Source organism: Rhincodon typus, chromosome 4 (genome assembly GCF_021869965.1).
Source record: "Rhincodon typus isolate 14 chromosome 4, sRhiTyp1.1, whole genome shotgun sequence".
Classification (NCBI taxonomy): Eukaryota; Metazoa; Chordata; class Chondrichthyes; order Orectolobiformes; family Rhincodontidae; genus Rhincodon; species Rhincodon typus.
In genome coordinates this window covers 69,893,781-69,919,734 of record NC_063335.1, presented here as the reverse complement: position 1 = coordinate 69,919,734, position 25,954 = coordinate 69,893,781, and the positions used below count along the sequence as shown (strand labels likewise).

The 25,954-nt window shown below is 40.4% G+C and overlaps 1 protein-coding gene across 1 annotated transcript in view; it reads right to left on the bottom strand.

The window, feature by feature from the left end:
- The window catches only part of klhl14 (kelch-like family member 14), a 150,158-nt gene extending 126,513 nt beyond the window's left edge, over positions 1–23,645 (bottom strand). Inside the window, exon 1 of the mRNA XM_048595978.1 lies at positions 22,787–23,645. Coding sequence (XP_048451935.1) covers positions 22,787–23,637 — 851 coding nt within the window. The 5' untranslated portion in view covers positions 23,638–23,645. The remainder of the gene's footprint in view (positions 1–22,786) is intronic.
- Between the last annotated feature and the right edge of the window lie 2,309 nt (positions 23,646–25,954).

Sequence of the window (25,954 nt, the reverse complement as noted above, 5' to 3'; positions counted from 1 at the left end):
TCATCAGACCCTTCTGATGAAGGGTCTAGGCCCGAAACGTCAGCCTTTCTGCTCCTATGATGCTGCTTGGCCTGCTGTGTTCATCCAGCCCTGCACCTTGTTGTCCCTAACTATTCTAATTCCATTTTCCAGCACTTGACCCATACCCTAATATGTCTAGGCTTTACATGTGCACATTCAACTACTTCCTAAATGTTTGAGGGTTACTGTCTCTACTACACTCACAGGCAGTGAGTTCCAGATTGCTACCACCTCTGGGTGAAAACAAAAACTTTCCTCACAGCTCCTCTAAACCTTCTGCCACTTACCTTAAATTGATGCCCTTTAGACATTGATCCTTTAAAGAGGAAAGGTTTCTTCCTGTCCACCATATCTGTGCCCCTCATAATTTTATACATCTCAATGATGATCCCTTCAGTTTCCTCTGCTCGAAGGAAAATAACCTCAGCCTACCCAATCTTTTTTTATAACTAAAATGCCCCACCTTTGGCAACATCCTGGTGAAGCTCCAGTGCATCCTCTCCAGTGCAATCACATCCCTCCTGTAATGTGGATTCCAGAAGTGCACACAATACTTTACTTGTGACTTAACCAATATTTTATACTGCTCTTAAACGTTATACCTCGACTAATAAAGGCAAGTATCCCATATACCTTCTTAATCACTTTATCTACCTATCCTGCTACCTCAAGAGACTGGTGGACATACACACCAAGGTCCCTCTGATCCTTGGTGCTTCCCAGGTTCCTATCATTCATCATGTATAGCATTGCCTTGTTTGTTCTGCCCAACTGCATCACCTCCCACTTATCCAGATTGAATTCCATTTGCCACTGATCAGTCCATCTGACCAGGCCATATATATCCTCCTGTAATCTAAGGCTATCCTCCTCACTATCTACCTTCCCATCCACTTTCCTATTATCTGTGAAGTTACTGTTCAAACTCCTACACTCAAGTCTAAATCACTTATACATACCACGAAAATCAAGGGCCCCTACACTGATCCCTAGAAGACACTAATAACATTCCAAAATTACTAAATATTCAAGGGCAAAATGAGGACAGGAAATGAATACAATATCTATCACTGGAGAAAAGGTGCTAGGGAAACTAATGGGACTAAAGGTGGACAAGTTCCCTGGATTTTACAGGATGCATTCTCGCACATTAAATGAAGCAGCTGCAGAGACAGAGGATAAACTGGTAGTAATCTTCCAGGAATCGTTAGAATCTGGAAAAGTCCCAGAAGATTGGAAAACACCCAGTATAATTCCTTTATTTAAAAAGGGAATGAGATGGAAATAAAGTAACTATAGGCCAGTTAGCTTAACATTTATTATTGGGAAAATGCTAGAGTCTATTATAAAGTAGCACAGCATTTAGAAATGCATAATATGATCAAGCAGGGTCAGCATAGCTTCATGAGGGGAAATCATGCCTGACAAATTTACTAGAATCCTTTGAGGAGGTAATAAAGGGGAAGCCATGGATGTAACATATTTGGATTTCAGAAGGGGTTTGAGAAGGTACCTCATTACAGGCTACCTTATAACAGCACATGGTGTTGGAGGTGGTATATTAATATGGATAGAGGTTTGGCTGACTAATAGAAGATGGAGAGGTGGAATGGAGGGCATTTTCAGAAAGGTGATCTGTAACTAGTGTTGTGCCACAGGGATCAGTGCTGGGGCTTCAGTTAATTGCAGTACTAAAGACTTGGATGAAGAAAGTGAATGTACTATAGTCAAATTTGCAGATGACACAAAAACAAGTGAGATGGCAAGTAGTAAAGATAATACAAAGAGACTGCAGTGAGATACAGACAATTTGAGTGTTGGGTAAAAACTTGGCAGATGGAATATGACGCAGCGATATGTGAGGTGATGCATGTTAGCAGGGAGAATAGAAGAGCTGAATATTATTTAAATGGAGAAAGACTGCAGAAATCAATAGAACTGAGGGATTTGGAAGTCCTCGTCCATGAATTACAAAAAGCTAGTGTCCAAGTTCAGTGAATGATACAGAAGGCAAATGGAATGTTGGTCTTTATTTCAAAGGGAGTGGAGTATAAATGTAGGAAGGTTTTGCTAAAATTGTGCAAGACATTAGTCAGGCCACAGTTGGAATACTGTGAAAAATTTTAGGCTCCTTATTTAAGGAACAATATTCTGACATTGGAGGCAGTTCAGAGAAGGTTCACTAAGCTGATACCAGGTTTTGTCTTGTTAGGAGAGATGGATTAGATTGAGCCTATACTAGTTGGAATAGAGAAGAATGAGAGGTGATCTTATTGAATCATATAAGATTCTTAAATGGACTTCACAGGGTAGATGAGGAAAGGTTGTTTCTCTTTGTGGAAGAGGCTAAAACCAGAGTACAAAATCTTAGAATAAGGGATCGTATATTTAAGGCAAAGATGAGAAGGAATTTCTTCTTCAAAGGACATTGAATTTGTAGAATTGTTTACCACAGCAGCTGTTGAGGTTGAGTCATTAAGTATATTCAAGGCTGAGGTAGACAGATGTAATCAGTAAGAAAATCATGAGGTTATGGGAAAAGGCAGGAAAATGGAGTTGAGGATTATCGGATCAGCTCTGATATTACTGAACGGCGGAGCAGACTTAACGACCTGAATAGCCTACTTTTCCTGCATCTTATAGTATAAATCCATATGCATACCATTCACTAAAACCTTGAGATTCATGCAACTCTCTTATAGAAAACTCATGCATTTTCCCATCAAGATGGTTTGGCTGGTTTCTGTACCTTTTTGTATGACTACAGGATTGTCTTCTTCATTTGAGGAATGAGGAGTTACTTTCCATCTTGACAAGAATTTCCTAAATCTCTCAGGTATCTTGTTTATTATACCCCCAATCACACCTGTGTTTATACTTACTCTCACAGCTACACAGAGTTTTACCTGTTGAATATTCAGTCAGCGTTCTTTTGCACTGATCTTGCATTTTCCAAAATGTCTGTAGGCATACCATGCATATTTCCAGCAATCTGCAAAGTATCCCATTGTGTGACAATGGAAACACATAGGCCTTTGGACATTATTTCCACCCTCAGCATCTTCCTTTCCTGTGGCAATCCCAACTGCCCATTCTCATCCCTGGCATCTTGCCTTCTGTGGTAACCTCTACAAGGGAATCACTAATTAATCTCTTAGTGGAGCTTGTTGAGTATGAGTTCCCTTGGTAATAGCCTGCACAGCTGGAACTCATCACCTGAGCCCTTTTGCCCAGGCTGAGACTAGCCTATGTATGCCGTGAGTGGTGGCTCTAATGTTGGTGATCAACAATAAATGATGTGCTTTTCCAGGCAGGCTTCTTGATTTATTAGTTCTGAGGAAGGGTCACTGGACCCGAAACATTAACTCTGTTTTTTCCTTCACAGATGCTGCCAGACCTGCTGAGCTTTTCCAGCAACTGTTTTTGTTCCTGATTTATTACACCTTCCTTTCACCCTTTCACCTTCGATCCTTCTTGGATTTGTGGAAGTGATAGAGAAAAAGATTTGGATTTATGGTCCAGTTTATAATCATCAGCCAACCGAACTACCTGCTTTGCGTCTGATTTTCTATCTGAGTTCTTATTAATGGTGGGAGTAAAGTTTTAAATTTTTCCAAGAGAATTATTTCCCTAAGGGCCTCATAGATATTCTCCACCTTTAAATCCCGCATGCAACAGTCAAAATTATTTCACTTTACCCTTTTAAATTCCATGAAAGTTGGCCACACTACTTCCAGATATTGCAATGTTCTGTCTTAAAGCCTCAGGGACCACCTTGAATGCACTAAGAATTGTGTTTTTTTTGCCACTTCATAATCTATAGAAACCTTAAAAGAAGGCAAGGCCTAAATCTGTAAGCCCAGCCTGTCAACCTGCTTTGTCTAAGCAGCATCTAGTTTTCTTTAGGCCAATTCATTTGCTTCGCTCTCTTTTCCAAACAATTTATAAATTTCTCTTTAACTGCATGTTTTAATCAAATTTTGGGAGGCTTGCACAAATTTAAACAGCTTCCTACTGGGTCTTGGATTAGACTCGGAAAGCCTCATCAAAATGTTCCCAGGAGTCAGACCTTTTTTAGTTCCAATCTTTTATGGCTGGCATTCTCTCTCCTTCACTTTCTTTCCTGCTTTCCTGTCTCTCTTCTGTTTTCCTTTTCACTTTTCCATTACAATTCTAATTCTACCTTCTTACATCTTTACTTTCCTCAGTTGTTCTCTTTAAAACTGAAGGGTTTGGGCTTTTATTCTTTCGTTTTCAAGTTGCTTCATCTCTAAACTGAATTTTAGCTATCTCAACTTAATTACCATTTGGTATTCTATGCCCTCTTCCAAGTTCAAATGTGCTTGTACCTTAACAATGTCTGCTTTCTTGGCCACTGCTTTTATACAGGTGTAGAGTTGTAGAGTCATACAGCATGGAAACAGACCCTTTGATCCAACCAGTCCATGCTGAATATAATTCCAAAGTAAACTCGTCCTACCTGCCTGGTCCTGGACCATATCCCTCCAAACCTTTCCCATTCATGTAGTTATCCAAATGTCTTTTAAAAGTTGTACTTGTACTCACATCCACCACTTCCTCAGGAAGTTCATTCCACATGTGAACCACCCTCTATGTAAAAAAATGTTTAAATCTCTCTCCTCTCATCTTAAAAATGTGCCACCAGTCTTGAAATCCCCCATCCTAGGGAAAACTATATCTCTCATTATTTCATAAACGTCTATCAGGTCAGCTTTCAACCTCCTACACTCCAGTAAAAAAAGTCCCAGCCTATTCAGCCTTTCTTTATAACTCAAACCTTTCATGCCCAGCAGCCTCCTGGCAAATCTCTTCTGAACTCTCTCCAGCTTAATAATATCCTTCCTATAACTGGGTGACCAGAACTGGACACAGTATTCCAGAAGAGGCCTCACCAATGTCCTGTTCAACCTCAACATGACTTCCCAACTCCTATACCCAAAGGACTGAGCAATGAAGGCAAGCGCGCCAAACACATGTTTTAACCACCCTGTCTATATGTGATGCAAACTTCAAAGAATTATGTACCTGCACACCTAGGCCCCTCTGTTCTACAATACTACCCAAGGCCCTACTATGAATGGTATAAGCCCTACCCTTGTATGTTGTACTAAAATGCAATACCTCGCATTTATCCAGATTGACTCCATCTGCCATTTTTTAATTCTAACTTCAGCAACTTCTTAACTTTTGCAAATCACTAATCTTGTGTTTCTAGAAAAATGATAGAAACTGCTGAATACACAAGAAACTTGACAACTTTCTTGTTCTCCTTTCCAATTATTATTACTGTAATTTCAATTAAATGTTGTTAGCATTGGTTACCAAGTTGTGAGGCCTCACTTTATTGTTATGACCAAGATGGGAGGATTGCACAGTTTTTCTCTAATCTCACCACTCATGGGTCACAACATAAACTTAATTGTTTCATCCCGTTCTTGACTTAGCTAGTCATATGCTTTCTCTATATTAAATTTGAAATAGATGGATCCAACATCTAGATTTCTTTCCTAGTCACAAAGTTATTGATTTATTCCAAACAAAACTTATTCCATATTGATGCAAATCTGGTTAACACACTTTGTTTATACTATGAGGATGTAAACATTAACCCCTCTAAATAACCCAAATAGGTACATAAGCATACAGTTACATGCTCCAGGTAAAGCAGAAACCTGGATTTCTCAAAGCAGAGATTCACTTTTGGAAAAAGAAAACTTTTGGCCACTAAGTCTTCATTCTTGAAAGAAAGGGATGAGACATGGAATGTTTAGATGGCTGTCAGTATTATACTCTGGAGCATAAAGATACATTTCACCAAACATAAGCAGATGTCTAAATGATCTTTGCTAATGCAACTTGTTCAGAAACACAGCATTGAGGATCCTTCTGGACTTTTCTCAGGAAGCCAATTAGGACTCCCAATGAACTATGGCTCCATGTACCACGTAGGACACACTATAAGAGGGCTTTTCAGAAACTAGAGACCTGGGCTGAAAAGTTCTTTTCCTTCCTCAGGCTGATCATCAACTGAAGAATTCAAGCAATCTCCAGTACCGAGCTGCAACATGACAATCACAAATCTAGGAAAGGAGTCCACAGTAAACAAGCAGTTATCAGAAAACTCGCGATGTTCAAGAAATGTTTTATTTAAAAAAATTCTAGTATTCTATGTTTTAAAATTTACATTTAAACAAAAATCGAGGTATCCACAATCCTTCAAGTTGAAGTTCACAAAATTATTAAATATGAAGAGTAAAAAAATTCTATTTTTAAGACAATTTGACTCTCAGGACCTTTCATTTTGATAAGTGTGAGGTCATCCATTTTGGTAGGAATAACAGCAAAATGGACTATGTTTTAAATGGTAAAAAATTGCAGCACGCTGCTGTGCAGAGGGACTTGGGTGTCCTTGTGCATAAATTGATGAAGGTGGGATTGCAGATGCAGCAGGTGATTAAAAAGGCAAATGGAATTTTGTCTGCCATTGCTAGAGAGATAGAATTTAAAAACAGGGAGGCTATGCTGCAGCTGTATAGAGTCCTGGTGAGGCCACACCTGGAGTACTGAGTGCAGTTTTGGTCTCCTTACTTGAGAAGAGATATACTAGCACTGGAGAGGGTGCAGAGGAGATTCACTCGGTTGATTCCAGAGTTGAGAAGGTTGGATTATGAGGAGAGACTGAGTAGACTGGGATTATACTCATTGGAATTCAGAAGAATGAGGGGAGATCTTATGGAAACATATAAGATTATGAAGGGAATAGATAATGTGGAGGCAGGGAGGTTGTTTCCGCTAGCAGGTGAAACTAGGACTAGAGGGCATCGCCTCAAAATAAAGGGAAGCAGATGTAGGACTGAGGTCAGGAGGAACTTCTTCACCCAAAGCGTTGTGAATCTGTGGAATTCCCTGCCCAGTGAAATGGTTGAAGCTACCTCACTGAATACTTTTAAGGCAAGGCTAGATAAATTTTTGAACAGTAAAGGAATTAAGGGTTATGGTGAGTGGGCGGGTCAGTGGAGCTGAGTCTCAAAAAGATCAGCCATGATCTTATTAAATGGCGGGGCAGGCTTGAGGGGCCAGATGGCCTACTCCTGCTCCTAGTTCTTATGTTCTTATATTTCCACAGCAGCAGGGAATGGAAAAAATACAGCCATTTTGACTCAACCTATAATTCAAAGTATCAGACTGTTGCTTTTTTCCCCCCATCCTTGCTGTTTCTTTCAATAGCTGGGGATCAAGCGTTACGTGGAGAAGGCAAGAGAATATGTTGAGAAAGCCATGATCGAACGGTGGAGTATGCTCGATGAGCCAAATGGCCTAATTCTGCTTCTATGTCTTATGGTCTTGTTTAGTTTTCCCTTAATTACATCCAGACAATTCACTTTAACTACTCTCTGTGATACGTGTTCCACATTTTCAGCACTCTTTATCTGAAGGAATTACTTCTGAATTCCTGATTAGATTTCCAGGGGACTGTAATATATTGATACAAACACAGAAAATGCTCAAGAAACTCAGCAAGGCTGGCAGCATCTGTGGCAAGAAAAACAGGTTTAATGTTTTGAGTACAGTAATGATCCTTCATCTGTACATTGTGTTGATGGCCTTTAGTTGTTTCATTCCCTCCAACAGAAAAAATTCTGGTCTGTATCTACTTCATCAAATCATTTCATAAAATTAAATTTCTCTATTGGGTCACCCTTAACCACACACACACCAATCTAACTGTACCAGACGTATCTGCCCAAGATGGGATTAATAGGAGTGACCTGCACAGTCCTTGTGGAGACAAAGTCCTGTTATCACTGTCATCCTACCATCCATTGTTTTGTGTGGCGCTATCACTGTGCTAAATGGGATAGTTAAGAACAGATACAATTAAAGAAAGAACTGCAGAAGCTGGAGATCTGAAAGAAAAAAACAGAAATTGCTGGCAAGACTCAGCAGGTTTGGCAGTATCTGTGGGAAGAAAGCAGAGTTATGTTTTAAGTCCAGTGACTCTTCATCAGATGATCATCAGACTCTTCTGATGAACAATCACTGGACACAAAATGTTAACTCTAGATGAAGAACAGGTCTAATAGTACAAATTAGACATCCAGGAGGCCATGTGGGCCATCATCAGCGCCAATATTGTAAACAACTGCAATGTGTGACCTCATTCCACCATTGCCATAAAGCCTTGGGGTCAATCCTGATTCAATGAAGACTCCAGCAGATTATGCCAAGCACAGAACCAAGCATACCTAAAATTGAGTTACGTATTTATCTATGGCTTTTGGGGAAAACCCTGCAGCTTATTTTGGAGTGAGGGCTCTTTTAACAACTAGATTTATTTGGGAAATGATTTCTTGTAAAAAAGCAACTTGCTACCGGTAACTGAGAGTGTGACCAAACTGCCTGGAAAATAAACTATTGCTGAAGAAAAGGGTAAACAAGAAAATAATTACTGGAGGGAATAGATTCCTCAACGTGCTTCTCTTTTCAAGCAGTTCAGTTTAGTTTAGAACAAACTTGTTCCAGAACATTTCTTCAAGCTAAGTTCGGTTCAAATTCTGATGTTTTGCCTAAAAAGGCTTAAAACCCTCAACAGCCAAAGAACAGTATTTACAGTAAACTGGACTTCTGGGAGAACCAAGCTGAGAAATGAAAGACAGAGCGTTCGTAGGTGCAAGATTCCAGAGTCAAATAACATTCGAACCAGGTCAGCTCTGACACGAGATGTCTACTTTTAAAATGCCATTGATGCCTGTGCTGAATGGGGAGAGTGCAATTGTGTAAAAACAGAAAGAACTGCGGATGCTGTGAATCAGGAACAAAAACAAAGTTGCTGGAAAAGCTCAGCAGGTCTGGCAGCATCTGTGCACAGATGCGTGAGTGCAATTGTGTGATGGATGGAGGAGTTTTAAAAGCATTGAAATCAAGAAATCTTTTCTGAGTCTTCAAAGCAGTACTCAGACCAAATGGTTAATCGTTAAATTTCACATAAGCATCTGACATCAGTTTTTCAGGAGTGCAAGTCCAATGGGTGTAGAAGTGTATTTGAGTTAAGAAATTTGGTACAGTGTTCATTGTATTTTTAACATAATATTTAACATAAATTGTTTATAATTTACATAGATGATTTAGAGTTGGGGACCAAGTATATTGTGTCAAAATTCACAGATGACACTAAAATGAGTGATAGAGCAGTGTGCAGACGACACTGAAAGTCTGAAGAGGGATATAGATAGGTTTAGTGAGTGGGCAAGGGTCTGGCAGATGGAGTACAATGTTAGTAAATGTGAGGTCATCTATTTTGGTAGGAATGACAACAAAATGGTCTATTACTTAAATGGTGAAAAATTGCAGCATGCTGCTATGCAGAGGGACCTGGGTGTCCGAATGCATGAACTGCAAAAAGTTGGTTTGCAGGTGCAGCAGGTAATTAAGAAGGCAAATGGACTATTGTTCTTCATTGCTAGAGGGATGGAGTTTAAAAACAAGGAGGTTATGCTGCAGCTGCAGAGGGTAATGGTGAAGCCACACCTTGGGTACTATATACAGTTTTGGTCTTCTTACTTGAGAAAGGATATACTGGCATTGGAGGGGTGCAAAGGAGAATAATCAGGTTGGTTCCAGAATTGAGAAGATTGCCTTATGAGGAGACATTGCGTAAGCTGGGACTGTACTCAATGGAATTTAGAAGAATGAGGGATGATCTTATGAAAACATATAAAATTATAAAGGGAATAGATAGGATAGAAGCAAGGACGTTGTTTCCAGTGGCGAGTGAAACTAGAACTAGGGGGCATAGCCTCAAAATAAGGCAGAGCAGATTTAGGACTGAGATGAGGAGGAACTTCTTCACCCAAAGGGTTGCAAATCTGTGGAATTCCCTGCTCAGTGAAGCAGTTGAGCTACCTCGTTTAATGTTTTTAAGATGAAAATAGATAGATTTTTGATCAGTGAAGGAATTAAGGGTTATGGTGACAGGAAAGATCCATCTGTGTGGCAGCAAATGGTAAATAATAAAGAGGAAGTTGTCCTGGGTATCCTCAACATGGACTCAAGACTCCACGCAGTCTCATGACATAGGTCAAAGAAAAATCTTATTGATTACCATCTACCACATTGCATGCTGTATGACTCTATAACTCTATGGCTCTATGATGAGCATCCCTCAGATCATCTCTATGTTGCAAGGGCCAATGGCACAGATTATACTCTGGACTGTCCATCCATAGAACTGATTCTGTGCCACCACTGCCAACTAAGCTGGCTGAATCCTAAAGGACTTAGCTGCTAGACTGGGCCTAGCAATGTGAGGGAAAAAGGAAAGAGCAGAAAAGTTACTTGACCTCCTCCTCACTAATATATTTGTAGAAAAAAAGCATTTGTACGTGACCATAGGAGTGACCATTCATTGTGGAGACAAAGTCAAACCATGCTTAAATGGGAATGATTTGAAACAGATCTTCAAAATTGAAACTGAGCACACATGAGGTGCTGTGGACCATCAAGAGATCAGTCCTAGGTCAATGAAGTTTGCAGGAGTGAATACCAGGAGCAAAGCCAGGCATACCTAAAAAGTTGCAGTAGGAGTGACCACTGCAGAGTTCATATGGAGACAATGAATACCCTCCATCATGTTGTGTAGCATGACTATTAAATGGGATAGATTTTGAACAAAACTAGTAACTGAAAACTGAGCATCCATGAAGCACTGTGGGTATCAGCAGTAAAGGAATTTTACTCAAACATAATCTGCCTCTTTTTACTCAAACATAATCTGCCTCATGGCCTGACATGTTCCCCACTCTACCATTACCATCAAGCCAGGAGATAAAACCTGCTCAAATGAAGAATGCCAGGAGGAATGCCAGGAACAGCACTAGCGTAGATAAAAATGACGGATCAACCTAACAAAGATGCAAACAGTACTACTTACATGTTAAACTTCTTAAAATGCCTGCAATAGACAGTGAAGCAATCCTACAACTAGTGGATTGGGTCTAAGCTTGCAGTCCTGCCATATCCTCAATGGTGGTGGACAAATAAAACAATTCACCTGAGGAGATGGCTCACAAATTTCCCGATCTTTAATGTTGGAGGAGCCTATCTCCAGTACAAAAGACAGGATAAAAGTATTTTCAACCAACTTCAGCTGAACATTCTGAGTAGACAATCCATCACTGCCTCCCTCTGAGGTCCCAGCATTCCAGTGTTCAAATAATTTGCTTCTCTCCACATGTAATCAAGAAATAGCTAAAGGCAGTGGAAATTGCAAAAGTTATGGCCCTGACCACATTCTGCCAATAATACCAAAGACTTGTGCTCCAGAACTAGCCACATCGCTAGCCAAGATGTTCCAGTACAATTGCAACATTGGCATCGACCCACAATATGGGCAATTGTGGTTGGTTGACTCGCTGAGTTGGTTCGTTGTTCCGCAGACGTTTCATTACCCTGCTGGGTAACATCATCAGTGCAGCCTTCAATGAAGCGCTGTTGTATTTTCCCACCTGTTATTTAAACTCTGGTGTCCGTTGAGCTGGGTTACCTCACTTTCGGTTTTCCTTTGCAATGGAGTATATATAGGGTCTAGCTCTATGTGGAGAGCTAGCAGAGGCAAGCATGGGAATTCCTAGAGGCCTGGTTCTCCACTAAGAAGGCCATCAACAAACACATAGAGCTAGACCCTATATATACTTCACTGTGAAGGAAAACCGGAAGTGAGGTAACCCAGCTCAACGGACACCAGAGTTTAAAAACCAGGCGGGAAAACACAACAGCACTTCATTGGAGGCTGCACTGATGATGTTACCTAGCAGGGTAATGAAACGTCTGCAGAACAACAAACTAGCTGGGCGAGCCAACCAACCACAACATCCACAACCCGAGCTACAAATCTACTCCAAAACCTTAATATGGACAATTACCCAAGTATATCCGGTCCACAAAAAGCACGATAAATCTAACCGTTCAATTACCGTACCATCTGTCTACTTTCAATTATCAGAGAAGTTATAGCAAATGTCATCAACAGTGCTTTCAAGTGGTACTTAAATGAACTATTCACTGATACTCACTTAGGGTTCAGCCAGACTCACTTTGTTCCTTACTTTATTACAGACTGAACTCAAGAGCACATATAAAGGCTGTTGTGGTAGGGGATTAAGAAGCTGGAATAATCTGTGATGATGTCACTGAGTTACACATTATTGAGTATAAATACCACTGTGTGTGGGTGGAGGTAGAGCACTCTGGAAGAAGACTACAGGTCTTAAATAATTAGCAAGTACAGCTTTGAAATCACCACTAACAGCAACCAGAAAAAATGGCACAGAGCTATCAGCAGCTTGGAGACAACACCTTTGAACAGAAACTTCTTCAGAGAAACCATCAAAACACTTAGTGTCAAAACAGCCTTTAATAGCTGGAAATAAGCCTTTAAAGATTGGAGTGAAAGCAGTAAAAGCTCACGAGCATCAAAGGGAGAAATCCAAATTGAGCACCCAAGAAAAGAGTCGCATAACTGTGGACCCAGACAGTCTTCACCCCCTAAGGCACACAATAAATTTAATCCTTATCTAAAAACTAGGCAACGAGGCAGAGTTAAGATTTATAACAGTGAACTCACAAGATTTTTGGACTATTTCCTCAACAGAAAAGTTAACAACAGTGAGTTAAGACCATTCTTCATGCACAGACTTAATCAAAATAGATTGGAGAAAGGAAAAAAAAAATCCAGAGTTAAAATTGTCCTTGCAATTTGAAGTACAAAGCACTAACAGTGAAGAAGCTACAGTCTTCATTATTTTCAGGAGTTGAATGGGAAATTCAAAGTTTTATTTCAAAAATACAAAATTTTATCAATTTTACTCAACAAAATATGAAAAACTGGATAAAGCAAAAATACATTAATCTGAACTTAACGGTATTGAACTTGAAAGAAAATATCTAAGACACACAGAACATTGGCACAACACCATGGCCAACATCCTAAATAAAGGCAAAAAAAAACTTATAGGCGAAGCCATTTTGAGAAAGTTTCTACCCACAGATTTTTTTTGGAAAAACCTTCAGCCATCTTGGAATAGCTTCAATTCATCTCTATTGAGAAGCTATATTGGTAAAGGAGAACCAAACTTTACATTAAAAGCAGTAGTTAAAACAGCAGAAAATTTGACAGCTTTCAGTTTTTGTGCGTCAACAATAATCTTTACAACAAGAACACAACAACAATTTTAATCAACAAAGAAAACAATAAGGCCACAAAATGTATATAGAGTACAAGAAGATCAAGATCACAGGCAAATCAAGAAGATCGTCAACAATTTCAGGTGCCTATCAACAATCAAATTATTAAAAGAAAATTTTCCTAAAGAAATCCTTCCACTGGAACAAATAAAACTTTCAGATCCATTTTGATAGATCAGCAGACTAATGGCAAGTGTGGAAAGCATAATTCCTAAGATTTTGAACAGCTTCAGCACAGAAAATCAAATCGAGTATCAATCAGGTTAACACATTTCTCTCACAGTTGAGAAGAACATTAGATCGTGTGACACACAGACAACAGTTCAATGAGAAACAAATTCTGTTTGTCAACCTTGTAACAACTTTTGATCTATTTTTCATTTAAATAACAAATAAGACCCCGGTGAGGAGACACTTCAATAGTAATGTCAACTTCCAGGACAGTCTGTAGGTTTGTACATATATAACAGTGTGGAGCTGAAGGAACACAGCAGGCCACAAGAATACTGTATTGTTCTGAAGAAGGGTCCTGACTCGAAACATCAGCTTTCCTGCTCCTCTGATGTTGCCTGGTCTGCTGTGTTCCTCCAGCTCTACACTGTGCTATCTCTGACTCCAGCATCAGCAGTTCTTACTATCTATGGGGTTTGTACATATAGGTTGTTTATGAATCTATCGGAACCAGGTAGCTATGGAAACTTACAATGACAGCTCACTTGCGATGGAATTGCTGTCGTCTTAAATATATAAGTCACTGAACTCCTCCATTCAAAAGACGATCTAATTGTCAAATAAGCAAACTAAATATCTGTAAATACAAAGTCTAGAAAACTGTTCAAGAAGCATTATATTGCAACAGTCCAACTGAATACTAAAACTTCTTCAGAGTGTGTTCATTACTTAAAGCACAATTAAAAAGTCTGACCAGAAGTGACAGACTTCGATCTGAACAATATACTGCATTGTCTATTCCTAATGATGACATCAACATGAAATCTAACGTACAGTGCAAGTACAACAGTATTTAATATTGATTATCATGACCAGTGTTTCTTTGAAGTCTAAGCCTGCAGTCAGTACTTGATTTTGCCTTCTCCTTGACCAGTCTATGAAGAACCCACAACTCAGTGTTTCATCAAACCACTATAAAAGAGCGACTGCCCTTGAGATCTAGACAGCATTTAACTGAATATGACAACACAATAGGAATCGGGGAAAACTGGCGCTGTTTGGAGTAATGCCTGGTACAAAGCTTGATGGTTGTGGTTGTTGAAGATAAGTTATCTCAGCTCCTCAGGGTAGTGCCCTAGGCCCAACTATCTTCAGCTGCTATATCAATGACCTTCCCTCTATCATAAGGTCAGAGATCAGAATGGTCACTTAATTGCACCATATTGAGCATCATTTGCAACTCCTCAGATACTGAATTGGTCCATGTCCATATACAGCAAGAACTGGACAAAAATCAGGCTTGGACAGATAACTGACATGTAACATTTTCATCACAAAAGTATCAGTCAATGATCATCTCCAACAAGACAAAATCTAACTACCATCCCTTACCATTCAATGGATTTACCATTGATGAATCCCCCACTATCAACATCCTGGTGCTTTCAACTGACCATAAACTGAACTGAACTAATCGTTTCAGTATTGTAGTTACAAAGCACATTGGGAATTCTGGAGTGAATAACTCACCTGACTCCTCAAAGGCTATCCACCACCTACATGGGAGGAGTCTGGGTGACTACTCTCCACTTGCCTGGATGACTGCAACTCCAACAACACTGAAAAGGCTTGACACCATCCAGATGATGGTGCAATCTCACACTAACGACTGCAACATTCACTTTCTCTACTGTCCAGTGTAAGTAGTATGCACCACCTACAAGATAGACTGCAGCAACTCAGCCAGGTTCCTTAGGTAGCACATTGCAAACCCAAGACTTCCATCACTTGGAAGGACAAGGACAGTGAATGCATGGGTACATACCTCCTATAGGTGACAAACATAATACTTACTGCAGCAGCTCAAGAAGACACTACTGCCTTCTCAAGAGAAATTAGGGATGTGCAATAGATTATGAGGCTACTGGATTGTCATAAAAATTATCCTTCCCTGTCTGGTCTAAATGTGACTGCAGCGGCCGACAGTGAACTGTCCTTATTTAGTGCCAAGCAACCCACTGAGTTTTATCAAACAGGCACAGAGCAATCAAACAAGAATTAAAGTGGACAAATGATCCACTTTAGTAATGTCAAAGACAAAGGACACTCTCCAGTCAATCCTGCAAGGAAAGCTGCCCCACAAACTAGTCATAGAGTCGTACAACATGAAAACAGACCCTTCAGTCCAACTAATCCACGCTGACCGTGCTCCCAAACTAAACTAGTCCCATCTGCCTGTATTTGGCCCATATCCATCCAAACCTTTCCTATTCATGTACTTATCCAAATGTCTTTTAAACATTGTAACTGTACTTGCATCCGTCACTTCCTCTGGCAGTTCATTCCACACACTAACCACTCTCTGTGTAAAAAAGTTGCCCCTCATGTCCTTTTTAAATCTTTCCCTCTCACCTTAAAAGTATGCCCCCTAGTTTTAAAATCCCCCACCTTAGGGAAAAAACGTTTTCTACTCACCTTATCTGTGCCCCTCATGATTTTATAAACTCCTGTAAAGTCACCCCTCAATCTCCTACACTCTAGTAAAAAAAAATCCCAGCCTATCCAGCATATATTTGTAACTCAAACACTCCAATCCCAGCAGCATCCTAATGAATCTTTTCTGAACCCTCTCCTGTTTAATGGCATCGTTCCTATAACAGGGCAACTGGAACTGCACACAGTACTCCAGAAGGGGCCTCACCAACATCCTGAAAAACCTCTTCAAGACGTCCCAACTCCTATACTCAAAGATCTGAGCAATGAAGGCAAGCATGTTAAACACTTTCTTAACCACCCTGTCTAACTGTGATGCAAATTTCAAACCCCTAGGACTCTCTGTTTTACAACACCACCCAGGGCCCCAACACTAATTGTATGTCCTGCCCTTGTTTGTTTGATCAAAATGCCATACCTCGTATTTCACCAAATTAAACTCCATCTGCCATTCCTCAGCACATTGGCCCAATTGATAAAGATCTCTTTGTAATCTTAGATAACCTTCTTCACTGCCCATTATAGCACCAATTTTGGTGTCATCAGCAAATTTACTAACCATGCCGCCTGTATTGTTGTCCAAATCATTTATATAAATGACAAACAAAAGTGGACCCAGCTCCGATTCCTGTGATACATCGCTGATCACAGGCCTCCAGTCTGAAAAACCACTCTCCGCCACTACCCTCTGTCTCCTACTGTAAAGCCAATTTTGTATCCAGTCAAGCAACAAACTGACAGAATCAATGTCCCAGACACTTCCGTCACTGTTCTTATATGATCTGTCCCACTGGCAGGAGCAACTTTGCAGAAGTAGTGGCATTGCATTTTACAGTTGGGTAGCAGTGACCAAAGGTGGCCTCAACATTGCCTCTGGATTCAGGTCTACTATGGGCAAGGAAAGGCAGTGTTCCTTTGTTGTCGCTGGGTCCAAATCCTGGAATTTCCTCCCTAATGGCATTATGTGTCAACCCACAGCAGGTGGAACTGCAGCAGCTCAAGAAGGCAGCTAACCACCACCTTCTCAAGGACAACTAAAGAGAGGAAATAAATGCTGGTCAGCTAGCGATGCCCACATCCCACAAAATGAATTTAAAAATCAGCTCCAGTTGAATACAACCCATCAATTTTCTTCAGCTGATGAATCAGTGCTCCTTCATTGTGAATATTAATGGGAAGAAATACTCAGGGTGGCAAGGATACAAAATGTACTGTGGGTGAGGAACTTCCATGCCCGTCACCACGACAGGCTCAGTTGTGACATTTTTGCCCAAACTTGCTGAGTGCTGGGGGATACATTTGCTAAGTTGTGCCAGCAGCAGGGAGGTAAACCTATTTAACATTTTCCTTACCAATCTATCTCTTTCAGCTGCGTCTGTCCATGAGAGTATTGGAAGGACTGATCACCACAGCTTTGCACTGAGGACATCCTCCATTGTATGGTGTAGCACTACCATGATGCTAAATGGGTTAGATCTGGAACAGATTAATAAAGTTATGGTGGACAGACTGAGAAGTAGAGATAAGTTAGCCGTGATGTTATTGAATGATGGAGCAACTTTGAGAGGCCAAATGACCTGTTCCAGCTGCTATCTGCTAGTTTTTATGTTTTAAACACGACTACATACATACTAAACAGTGGAAGCAGCAGCTATAGGTGGACTCCAGTAACCCCACAACTAATGGATCAGGTCATAGTTCTGTCACACCCAGCATCCACCCGACATATGGAAAATTGGACCGGAATATACCATCTCCAAAATGGCCACTTACCATATCATCATCAATTTACTCTCAATTGTCAACAAAATGGTGCAAGGTAGAATTGACAGTGTCGTTAAACAGAAATTGCCTAGCAATAGGCCGCTCATATGTTCGGTTTGGGTTCTGCCAGGGCTATTTGGCTTCAGACGTCATTCCAGTCTTGGAGGAAGGAATACCAAGAGAACAGTTCCATTTGTTGGGGAGACTGGAACTAGGGGATAGACTAGTATAAGAATACAAACTCTCCCTTTTGAGACTGTCATGTAGAATTGTTTTTTTTTCTCAGGGGTTGTTAATTGTCTTAATTTTCTTTCATAGTGATCGGTGGATCCTGGGATGAGATGGATAGATTAGTAATCTGTGAGGCAATCGAGGGTTATGGATGGCTGTAATCAGAATTGGATTAGCCATGACGTTGTTGAATGACAGAGAATTTAAGAGGTCAAATGGCCTAATCCCACTTCGATTTCTTATGCTCTTACGAGTCCTAGCAAATTTGAAGTCAATGAAAGTAGCAGAAAATTTTCCGTTGGTTGGCTGGATTTTGCATAACTCCTATCAAATCTCCTTTATTCTTTTCTCCAAGGAAAATAGTCTCAACCTCGCCAATCTTTCCTTATAATTGTAGTGTCTCATCACTGGGACTGTTCAAACAAATCTCTTCCACCATTTCTCCAATGCATTCACATCCTTCTCTTATTGCAGTACCCAGAAGTGCACACAATACCTTGCTGAGGTTTAAACAGTATCTAATGTTAACTTATCATAATCTCCCTGCTCTTATACACAATGTCTCCATTTCTGAAGCCTAGAATGTTGTGTGCTTTATTAACAAGTCTGCCTATCTGTCTCACCACCTTTAATGAATTTTGTACATACACACCCAGACCTCTCTGCTCCCACGGACCTTTAGGATAGTACCCTTTATTTTATGTTGTCTGTCCATGTTCTTTGTACTGAAGTGCAACACCTCACAATTCTACACATTGAACTTCATCTGCCATCTATGCTCCCACTTCACCAATATGTCAACATCCTTTTGAAGTTCTATGCTATCCATTTTACAGCTTACAATTCTCCCTGGTTTTCTGTCAAGTAACATGCACACGACAAAAGTGGCAGGCAATGAGCATCTCTGACAAGAGAGAACCTCACTATCTACCATTGACTTCCAATAGCATTGCCATTGTTAAACATCCTAATTCCCTCTCACCTCCCCACCTCTCCATCATCAACATCCAGGGATCACTATTGACCAGAAAATTATCTGGACCAGCCATATAAATATGATGGCTATATTCTGTGATGTCTAACACATTGCCTGACTCCCCAAAGGCTTTCCACCATTCACACGTTGTAAGTTAGGAATGTCATGGACTATTCTCCACTTGCCTTGGGCAGTGCAACAACAGCAACACTTAGATAGTAGGAACTGCCGATTTTTAAGAGGGTTGCAGTGGGAGAGGGATACACTGAGGTCTTTCCAGAGGGATTTTAAGAGGGTTGCAGTGGGAGAGGGATACACTGAGGTCTTTCCGGAGGGATTTTAAGAGGTATGCAGTGGGAGAGGGATACACTGAGGTCTTTCCGGAGGGATTAACATCTTTGTTAACATCATCTTTGTTGATCAACAGCAACACTTAAAAGCTTAACACCATCCAATACAAACCAATTCACTTGATTAACACTCCATGCACCATCTTAAGTATTCATTGCCTCCACCACAGTGGTGCACAGTGGCAGCAGTGTGTACTGTCTGCAAGGAGCCCTGCAGAAAATGGCAACTCTCTCTGTATGAAATTTCTAAATTTATGGCCACTACACACTAGAAAAACACTGTCAGCAGAATATTGGGACACTACCACATGCAAATTCTCTTTCAAGTCGCACGCATACTGACTTGGAGCTATATTGCTATTCTTAATTGGTATCAAGTCAAAATCCTGGAAACACCTCCCCACCAGAGGTGCTTTCACCAAGCAAATTCACAAAGGCAGCTCATCACTATGTTCTCAACGCCAAGTATTGGTAAGAAAAACAGGCCTTGCCAATAATATTCAACCTGTGAATGAATAAAAAAGTTTCTCAAACTATTCCCACTAAATAATATTTTAATATCTCAAAATTCAATGGAACATTGTTTTAAGTATTCATTCATTGTTAATCTTACAACTGAACATTGATTGAATCATCACAATTTTGAATCGGAAAAAGTTAATTCTAATGAAAAAGGTGACCCCACTAAATGCTCCTTTAAGCTGCCTCAGATAATAAATACTAGGTTTCACAGCCCTGGCAATGCATTAGTGATATAAATCCATGAGTACGAAAGAAAAATGCCTGACTAATGATGCAAGGATAAGTGAGTTATGCTTTTGTGGCATAAAAGTGAATTAAACTGAGGAATGTGTGGTCCAGAAGTTGATTTTGTTTCTTATACATAGTTCTTGCTTGTAGTGTCTTTTCATTATTTCCATAGATGGAATGACATATAACACTTTTTTCAGTGTTTGAAAAAAATCTATACAATGACTTTTCTGAAAAGCTGTTAACAATGCAACAGGACTATTAGAATCTGTTCAACAATGTGCCAAACACTGCTGCCAGATATGGGATAACTACCTGTGGGAAAAGCATGTTTTAGCATCACTGCAGGTAGTTATCACTGTATTGAGAATACTGAAAATAACACCATCACCCATGCAATTAGATAATAATGAACCAGCAGGCATGTGTACACTTGGGAGACAAGTGGGGTTACCATAGTGATTATAATTATTAGGTTCCTTTAATTTTAAGGATAAAGCTTTTGTAAAGTATTTTCCACCTTGCCCATTTGCCTAACACCTGTGTGAGATGCATTGTTTGTGCTCTGACCTGTTATCAGGTGTGTATGAATGGAACACAGACCACCAGGAACTTCAGTGCAGTGGTTACAGAGTGTGCACTCTCTCTAATTTTCCCTCCCTATGATAGCTACCCCCCATTCAGTGCTTTCCATAGCAGTATAGCACACAGTGGAGACTTGGCAAGTGGAAGATCAAAGATGTAATCCCATACGTCACTGCCTTTTTGTGCCCCGATATGCTGTTCATCCACACTGCAGTGCTGTTTTACATTCAATTAATTTTACATTCAAAAGGAAAAACTAATTTAGTAATACTCCAGTACATGTCTTTGTTTCATTTCTATTTGAAATGTTTTTAAAAAATTGAAATCAATTCTATTGTACTGTGCGGGGAGAATACCAGTTACTGTTGAACCAGGTTCAACAGTTAAATAGAGCTGAGGATGAAAGATCCTACACTATTACAGCAATCTGTTAGTCAATCACACCACTGACTTTGATTTTACAATTATCTAATAATTCATATAACACATTGGTGTCAAAACGGTGAAAATGATTTCTTATTTTCAGAGTCATGGTGCAAGACAAAATAATATTTAAAATGAGTTGTCAATGAATAGAATACTGCAGCGTGAAGTCTGAAGGTTATATTCAAGACTGGATTATGCTTAGTAAGTGCCTGAGCATACTTTGCTTTCAACTTCCTTCATAGAGTCATCTAATTAATAATAAGACGATTTTTGTCTTAATCAAATGGATGTTTGATTGCAATTACATAAACAGTAAGGATAATTAAAAGATATTGGATGTCAACAATAAGTTACAAACATACTTTCACAAACTGCTACTAAACTCAAATTGATGATACAGGAATATAGTTTTTAATCAGACTTTTGTCATTCTTTTTGAATGTGGTTTGTTTCATTTTTAGTGTATTAAATTGTCTTACAAATATAACAATGCAGGCCATCAGTGTAGGAACAACAGTATGTTGTAGCTGGAAGACTAACAATGGTGATGAAATCGACTTGAAGATTCAATGTCACATGATAATATGTGCCTTCAGCTAGTGTATCAGTGTACTATTACCATGTTTCTTTCAGTAATGCATTACTAGGAAATATATCACATGATGTATATAATACTGAAGGATTATGATTGAACCTCAGAAGGTTTCATTTTTCTGCCTCAGATCTAATACTGATGATGAGTCACAGAAAGGAAATACAATAACGAAGATGAAAAGCTGGTCTAACACTAACAATTCAGGTCAGCTATGTATGTGGCTACTTTTGTACAGTACGCTGCATTTTAGCACTTGACTTGTCTTTTGCTATAATTTATAGCACAAATTGTCTTTCGTTAGTGCCTCAAAACTATTTCAAATAATTTATGCCATGATTAAAGCACCAATATCAATTCAACACATGGGCCTCCAGAGCCACTTGGAGTTGAGCGGGGTTCATTCAACACTAGTCACATCATGGAAATTCAACCTATATATAGTTGATTACTGAAAGCCCAGGTTATTTATTCACGAGTCCCACCACACGCTGGGGTAAAGAAATATGAACACAGGACTATTCAACTGGAACACCCTGTTAAAGGACAAATTGGGCAAATGCTTTCAGGTTAGAGAATGTAGAAGAAGGCGTCTTAACTTGTCCCCGGATATATTTTGTTTGTTTGATGGGGAGGGCGTGTTGAGTTACTATGCTGCGCTTCAACCCCACCCGCGTTTTGCTGCCGGTTACTGAACTCATGCCATAGTTAGCATGTCTCATTTGCAACAACCTCACCGGGGAATGTGTGTTGGTTAGGGAGGGCGGCTAAAAGAATGGATTACTTGTTGACGACGTTTAACAGAAGCGGACTCTTCTGGCCGCTGAAGATTGGAATTGCCCTGTTACGGGAAGAAAGTTAATTTGTGAGTTGATCCTTCCCTCCAAAGTCAACTTTATGGGCTTGCTTACTGACGAGCCTCAAATGCCCCGTTACTTAGCTAATCCACAGTACCCTTCTTTTAAAATAATTCATATTAGTTTGCTCTTCTTCTGAATAATCGGTTTTCCAGATAACCCGAGATCAGGAAAGCCAGCAGAGATAAAGCAAGCAGTAGTGAGCCGCTGTCTCCCACCCCAGCCCCGGGAGCCCAGTGGGTTTCTCAGTCTAACTCTGGCTGAGCAGACAGTGTGTGGGGGTGCTCTCTCTCTCGCTGTCTCTCACCTGCTGGCCAAGCTCTGCCGGCAGTGCTGCCTGAAGGGCATCAGATGGTAGTTCATGGCATCCAGCAGCAGCTTCTGACAGACGGGGTCGGTGCGCATGAAATCCACCGACTGCACCCTCTCCACTAGCTCGGTGGCGGGGATGAGGGCGAAGCGGAGGCGCTTCATCAGGTCCGGGGCGTACTGCATGCGAGTCTCCCGATCGTGTTCGAGCCAGAGCACGGACATCTGGAAAAGGGCCAGCTCCGACTCTACAGGTGGCGGCATCGAGTCCATCATGGCACACACCTCCTCGAAATTGAGGAGCAGGATGTCCTCCACGAAATACTTATTGGCCAGCTTCTTGGTCTCGTCCAGGCCGTGGATGGCTGCGATCTGGCAGATCTGCTTGTAGTTCTGCATGGAGATCTGGTCGTTGAGGAACTGGGCGCAGAGTTTAGTGACCGGGGGGATGTGGAGGATCTTGCTGACCGACAGCACGTCCTCTACCGTGTCCAGAGACAGAGTCATGTTGGCCGTGTAGATGTACTCCAAGACTAGGCACACTCCGGTGGCCGAGCAGCCCTGGAGCACAATGTTATTGATGGACCTGGAGACGTCCTCGGCCGGGGAGGAAGGGGTCCGGCTGCCCGGTTCGTTAGTGCTCTCTTTGCACTGGCTGTTAGAGAAAAGCGATCGGAAATACTGGGAACAGGAAGCCAGCACCGCTTTGTGGCAATGGAACTGCTGGCTTTGAGCTGTCAGAGTCACATCACAGAAAAACTGCTTCCTCCAAAGAAGGTTGAGGCCATGGAGGAGGTTATCACTGTGGCTGGGGTCGAAGGTGGACGTCCTGTCACCAGATCTTGACATGGTATCTAACTTTGGACACCTCCTGAAAGGGCACACATTGCACACAGTCAGATTAATAGGCATTTCGCCCCCTTCCACCACCACCCCAACCCAAACATTCCCATGTAAGTAAAAGCAAGATTTCTAAAACCAGCACTCCATTAAACAGATGCAAAAAAAATGTTTCAATGTTGTTACAAAAAGATCGATCTTAAATGCGAAATGTCTCAGCCGGTTAAACGATTGCGCGACTGCTACATTTTAATTTAATTCCCCTTATTATCTTTCATTTGTTCAGTTTGTACATTTTAAACGGCACACAATGAGTGTGAATGTAAGTCACCCTCTGCATGTTTGTCCTTATAAACATTACAGAAATGTATTAGGTATAAATAGCAGTGCCGTTTGAATTCAAGGTCTAATTTGCTACTCTAAAACAGACCACAGATGAAATAGTTAAAGTTTCATGTTTCCTAATGATGTTTTTTTTAAGAAAAACGATCAGTTAATCCATGAAGAGCCGTACATTTGTTTCGTATGGGTGGGGGTTGGGGGGGGGTGAGGTGGAAGAACACACGTCAGGGGTCAGATTCTTAACAGAAATAAACTTCAAAAATCAGAAGCATGCCTTACTAAGTAAAGCTACCGAGCTCGCATGCTGTTTGTTACATGCACGGATCTCCTTTTTTAAAAAAAATTAGCAATAGCCCCTTGTTTGATCAAGCTGCTGCCCGTGGAATCTTACATTGCTGTTTATTCAGCAAGGCACCTGTCACAGCCTCATCTCCCCAGTGTTTCCCACTCGTCATCAATGCACAGAGGCCACAAACTTACCTGTATACACTGGGCTGCAAACTAGCGTCCACTTCGAGCAGACCCCCACTTTTATATTTTTTCTCCTTTTCTCTTTGCTTCGATCCCCCAGTAAAATCCGTATCCGATCAAGCTCCACGCGTTGCAACTTCAGCAGTTACGCTTGCGAGGTTTTTTTGTCGTTCATCATTTGATATACTGTCTCCAGAATTAGCAACAGCAAGAAGTCTGAGAGCAGCTTTCGCAAAAAAATGTACGTGTGACAAATTATGCTACCAAGAAACAACACATCATTATCCTTGGGCCTGGGATTCAGTGAGTCGTAACAAGAGTAATAGGAAATCCACGGTTGGGAAGAGAAACGGTCGTGCATCGCCAGTGAAGAGTGACCATGGAGGGGCTGGATGCTGGAGAGAGTTTTAAAATTATGGCTCAAGGCTATTGTAAAATTGTCGTGCGTAAATGACTGCGCAGTCAAACATCTTAGAAAAGCAGTCCCCTTTATAAAGAACCGTCAAGTTTTAGTGCGCATTGCTAATTAGTCAATTTCTCTTTCCTTCACAGCCTAGCGACTTCTGCTGAGCTGAAACTGCTAATTCTGTGACCACGCTTCTCTCTCTGGGTGAATGAATATCTCACAGGGAAAAAAAAAGACTCTGTCCCACAAAATATTTTTCTCCTCATCTTTTACATGCATGGATTTATGAAGGTGGATGAACAAAGCAATCTTCAGATGATGGCACAAACTTTCTTACCATTTTATTGCCTGTGCAGTTGCATAAGATGACATGCAGACTAACCAGTACTGTACTGTCTACTATAATGAATTACGGGGAATTCTATCCCATTAATACTGTTGATGCATTGAAACAAAGAGATGATTATCCACTTGATATTACGATCGTTGGAAATTACCAGATTGTCTTGTTAATGTCTTGGTAACACTGATTTTTTTATTAAGACTTCCTCTTCTTTCAATTGCAAAAGATGACATGTATTGTCTAACCAATACGGCAATAATGAATTAGCCTGGCTTATATTGCACTGACATCATTATGACATTAAAACCTAGAAGTTATTATCCTACTCTTATCCTGCTCATTAAAATATATACCAGTTGGCCTTTTTAATGATTGCAAGCAAATACAAAAAAAAGACTAAGAGTGTGTCTCCTCGCTTTGAATTGAATATTCTTGGAACATTAAAGCAGAACCTGTGTGTTACATGAATGGCACACTGCTTTAAAGGCTCCAGCTGTAATGTTAGCATCCTTAGAATAAAGAGACCCGTTTTCAGGGATGTTGCTATATTGCTTTTGATGTTTTTCATTATCCTCAAACCAAATTCGTTAAGTTTGATGTATTAGCATTGATGCAAAAATGTAAATATGCCTGATGCTAATCACTTAAGAATAGAAAAGAGAAACTTTTTTTAACGACAGCGTTTAAAAAATATCTTCAACAGTCAGTTCGAATATGTCAGGCTATATTTTTACAATCTGAAGTTCCAATAAGATGTCATTTAT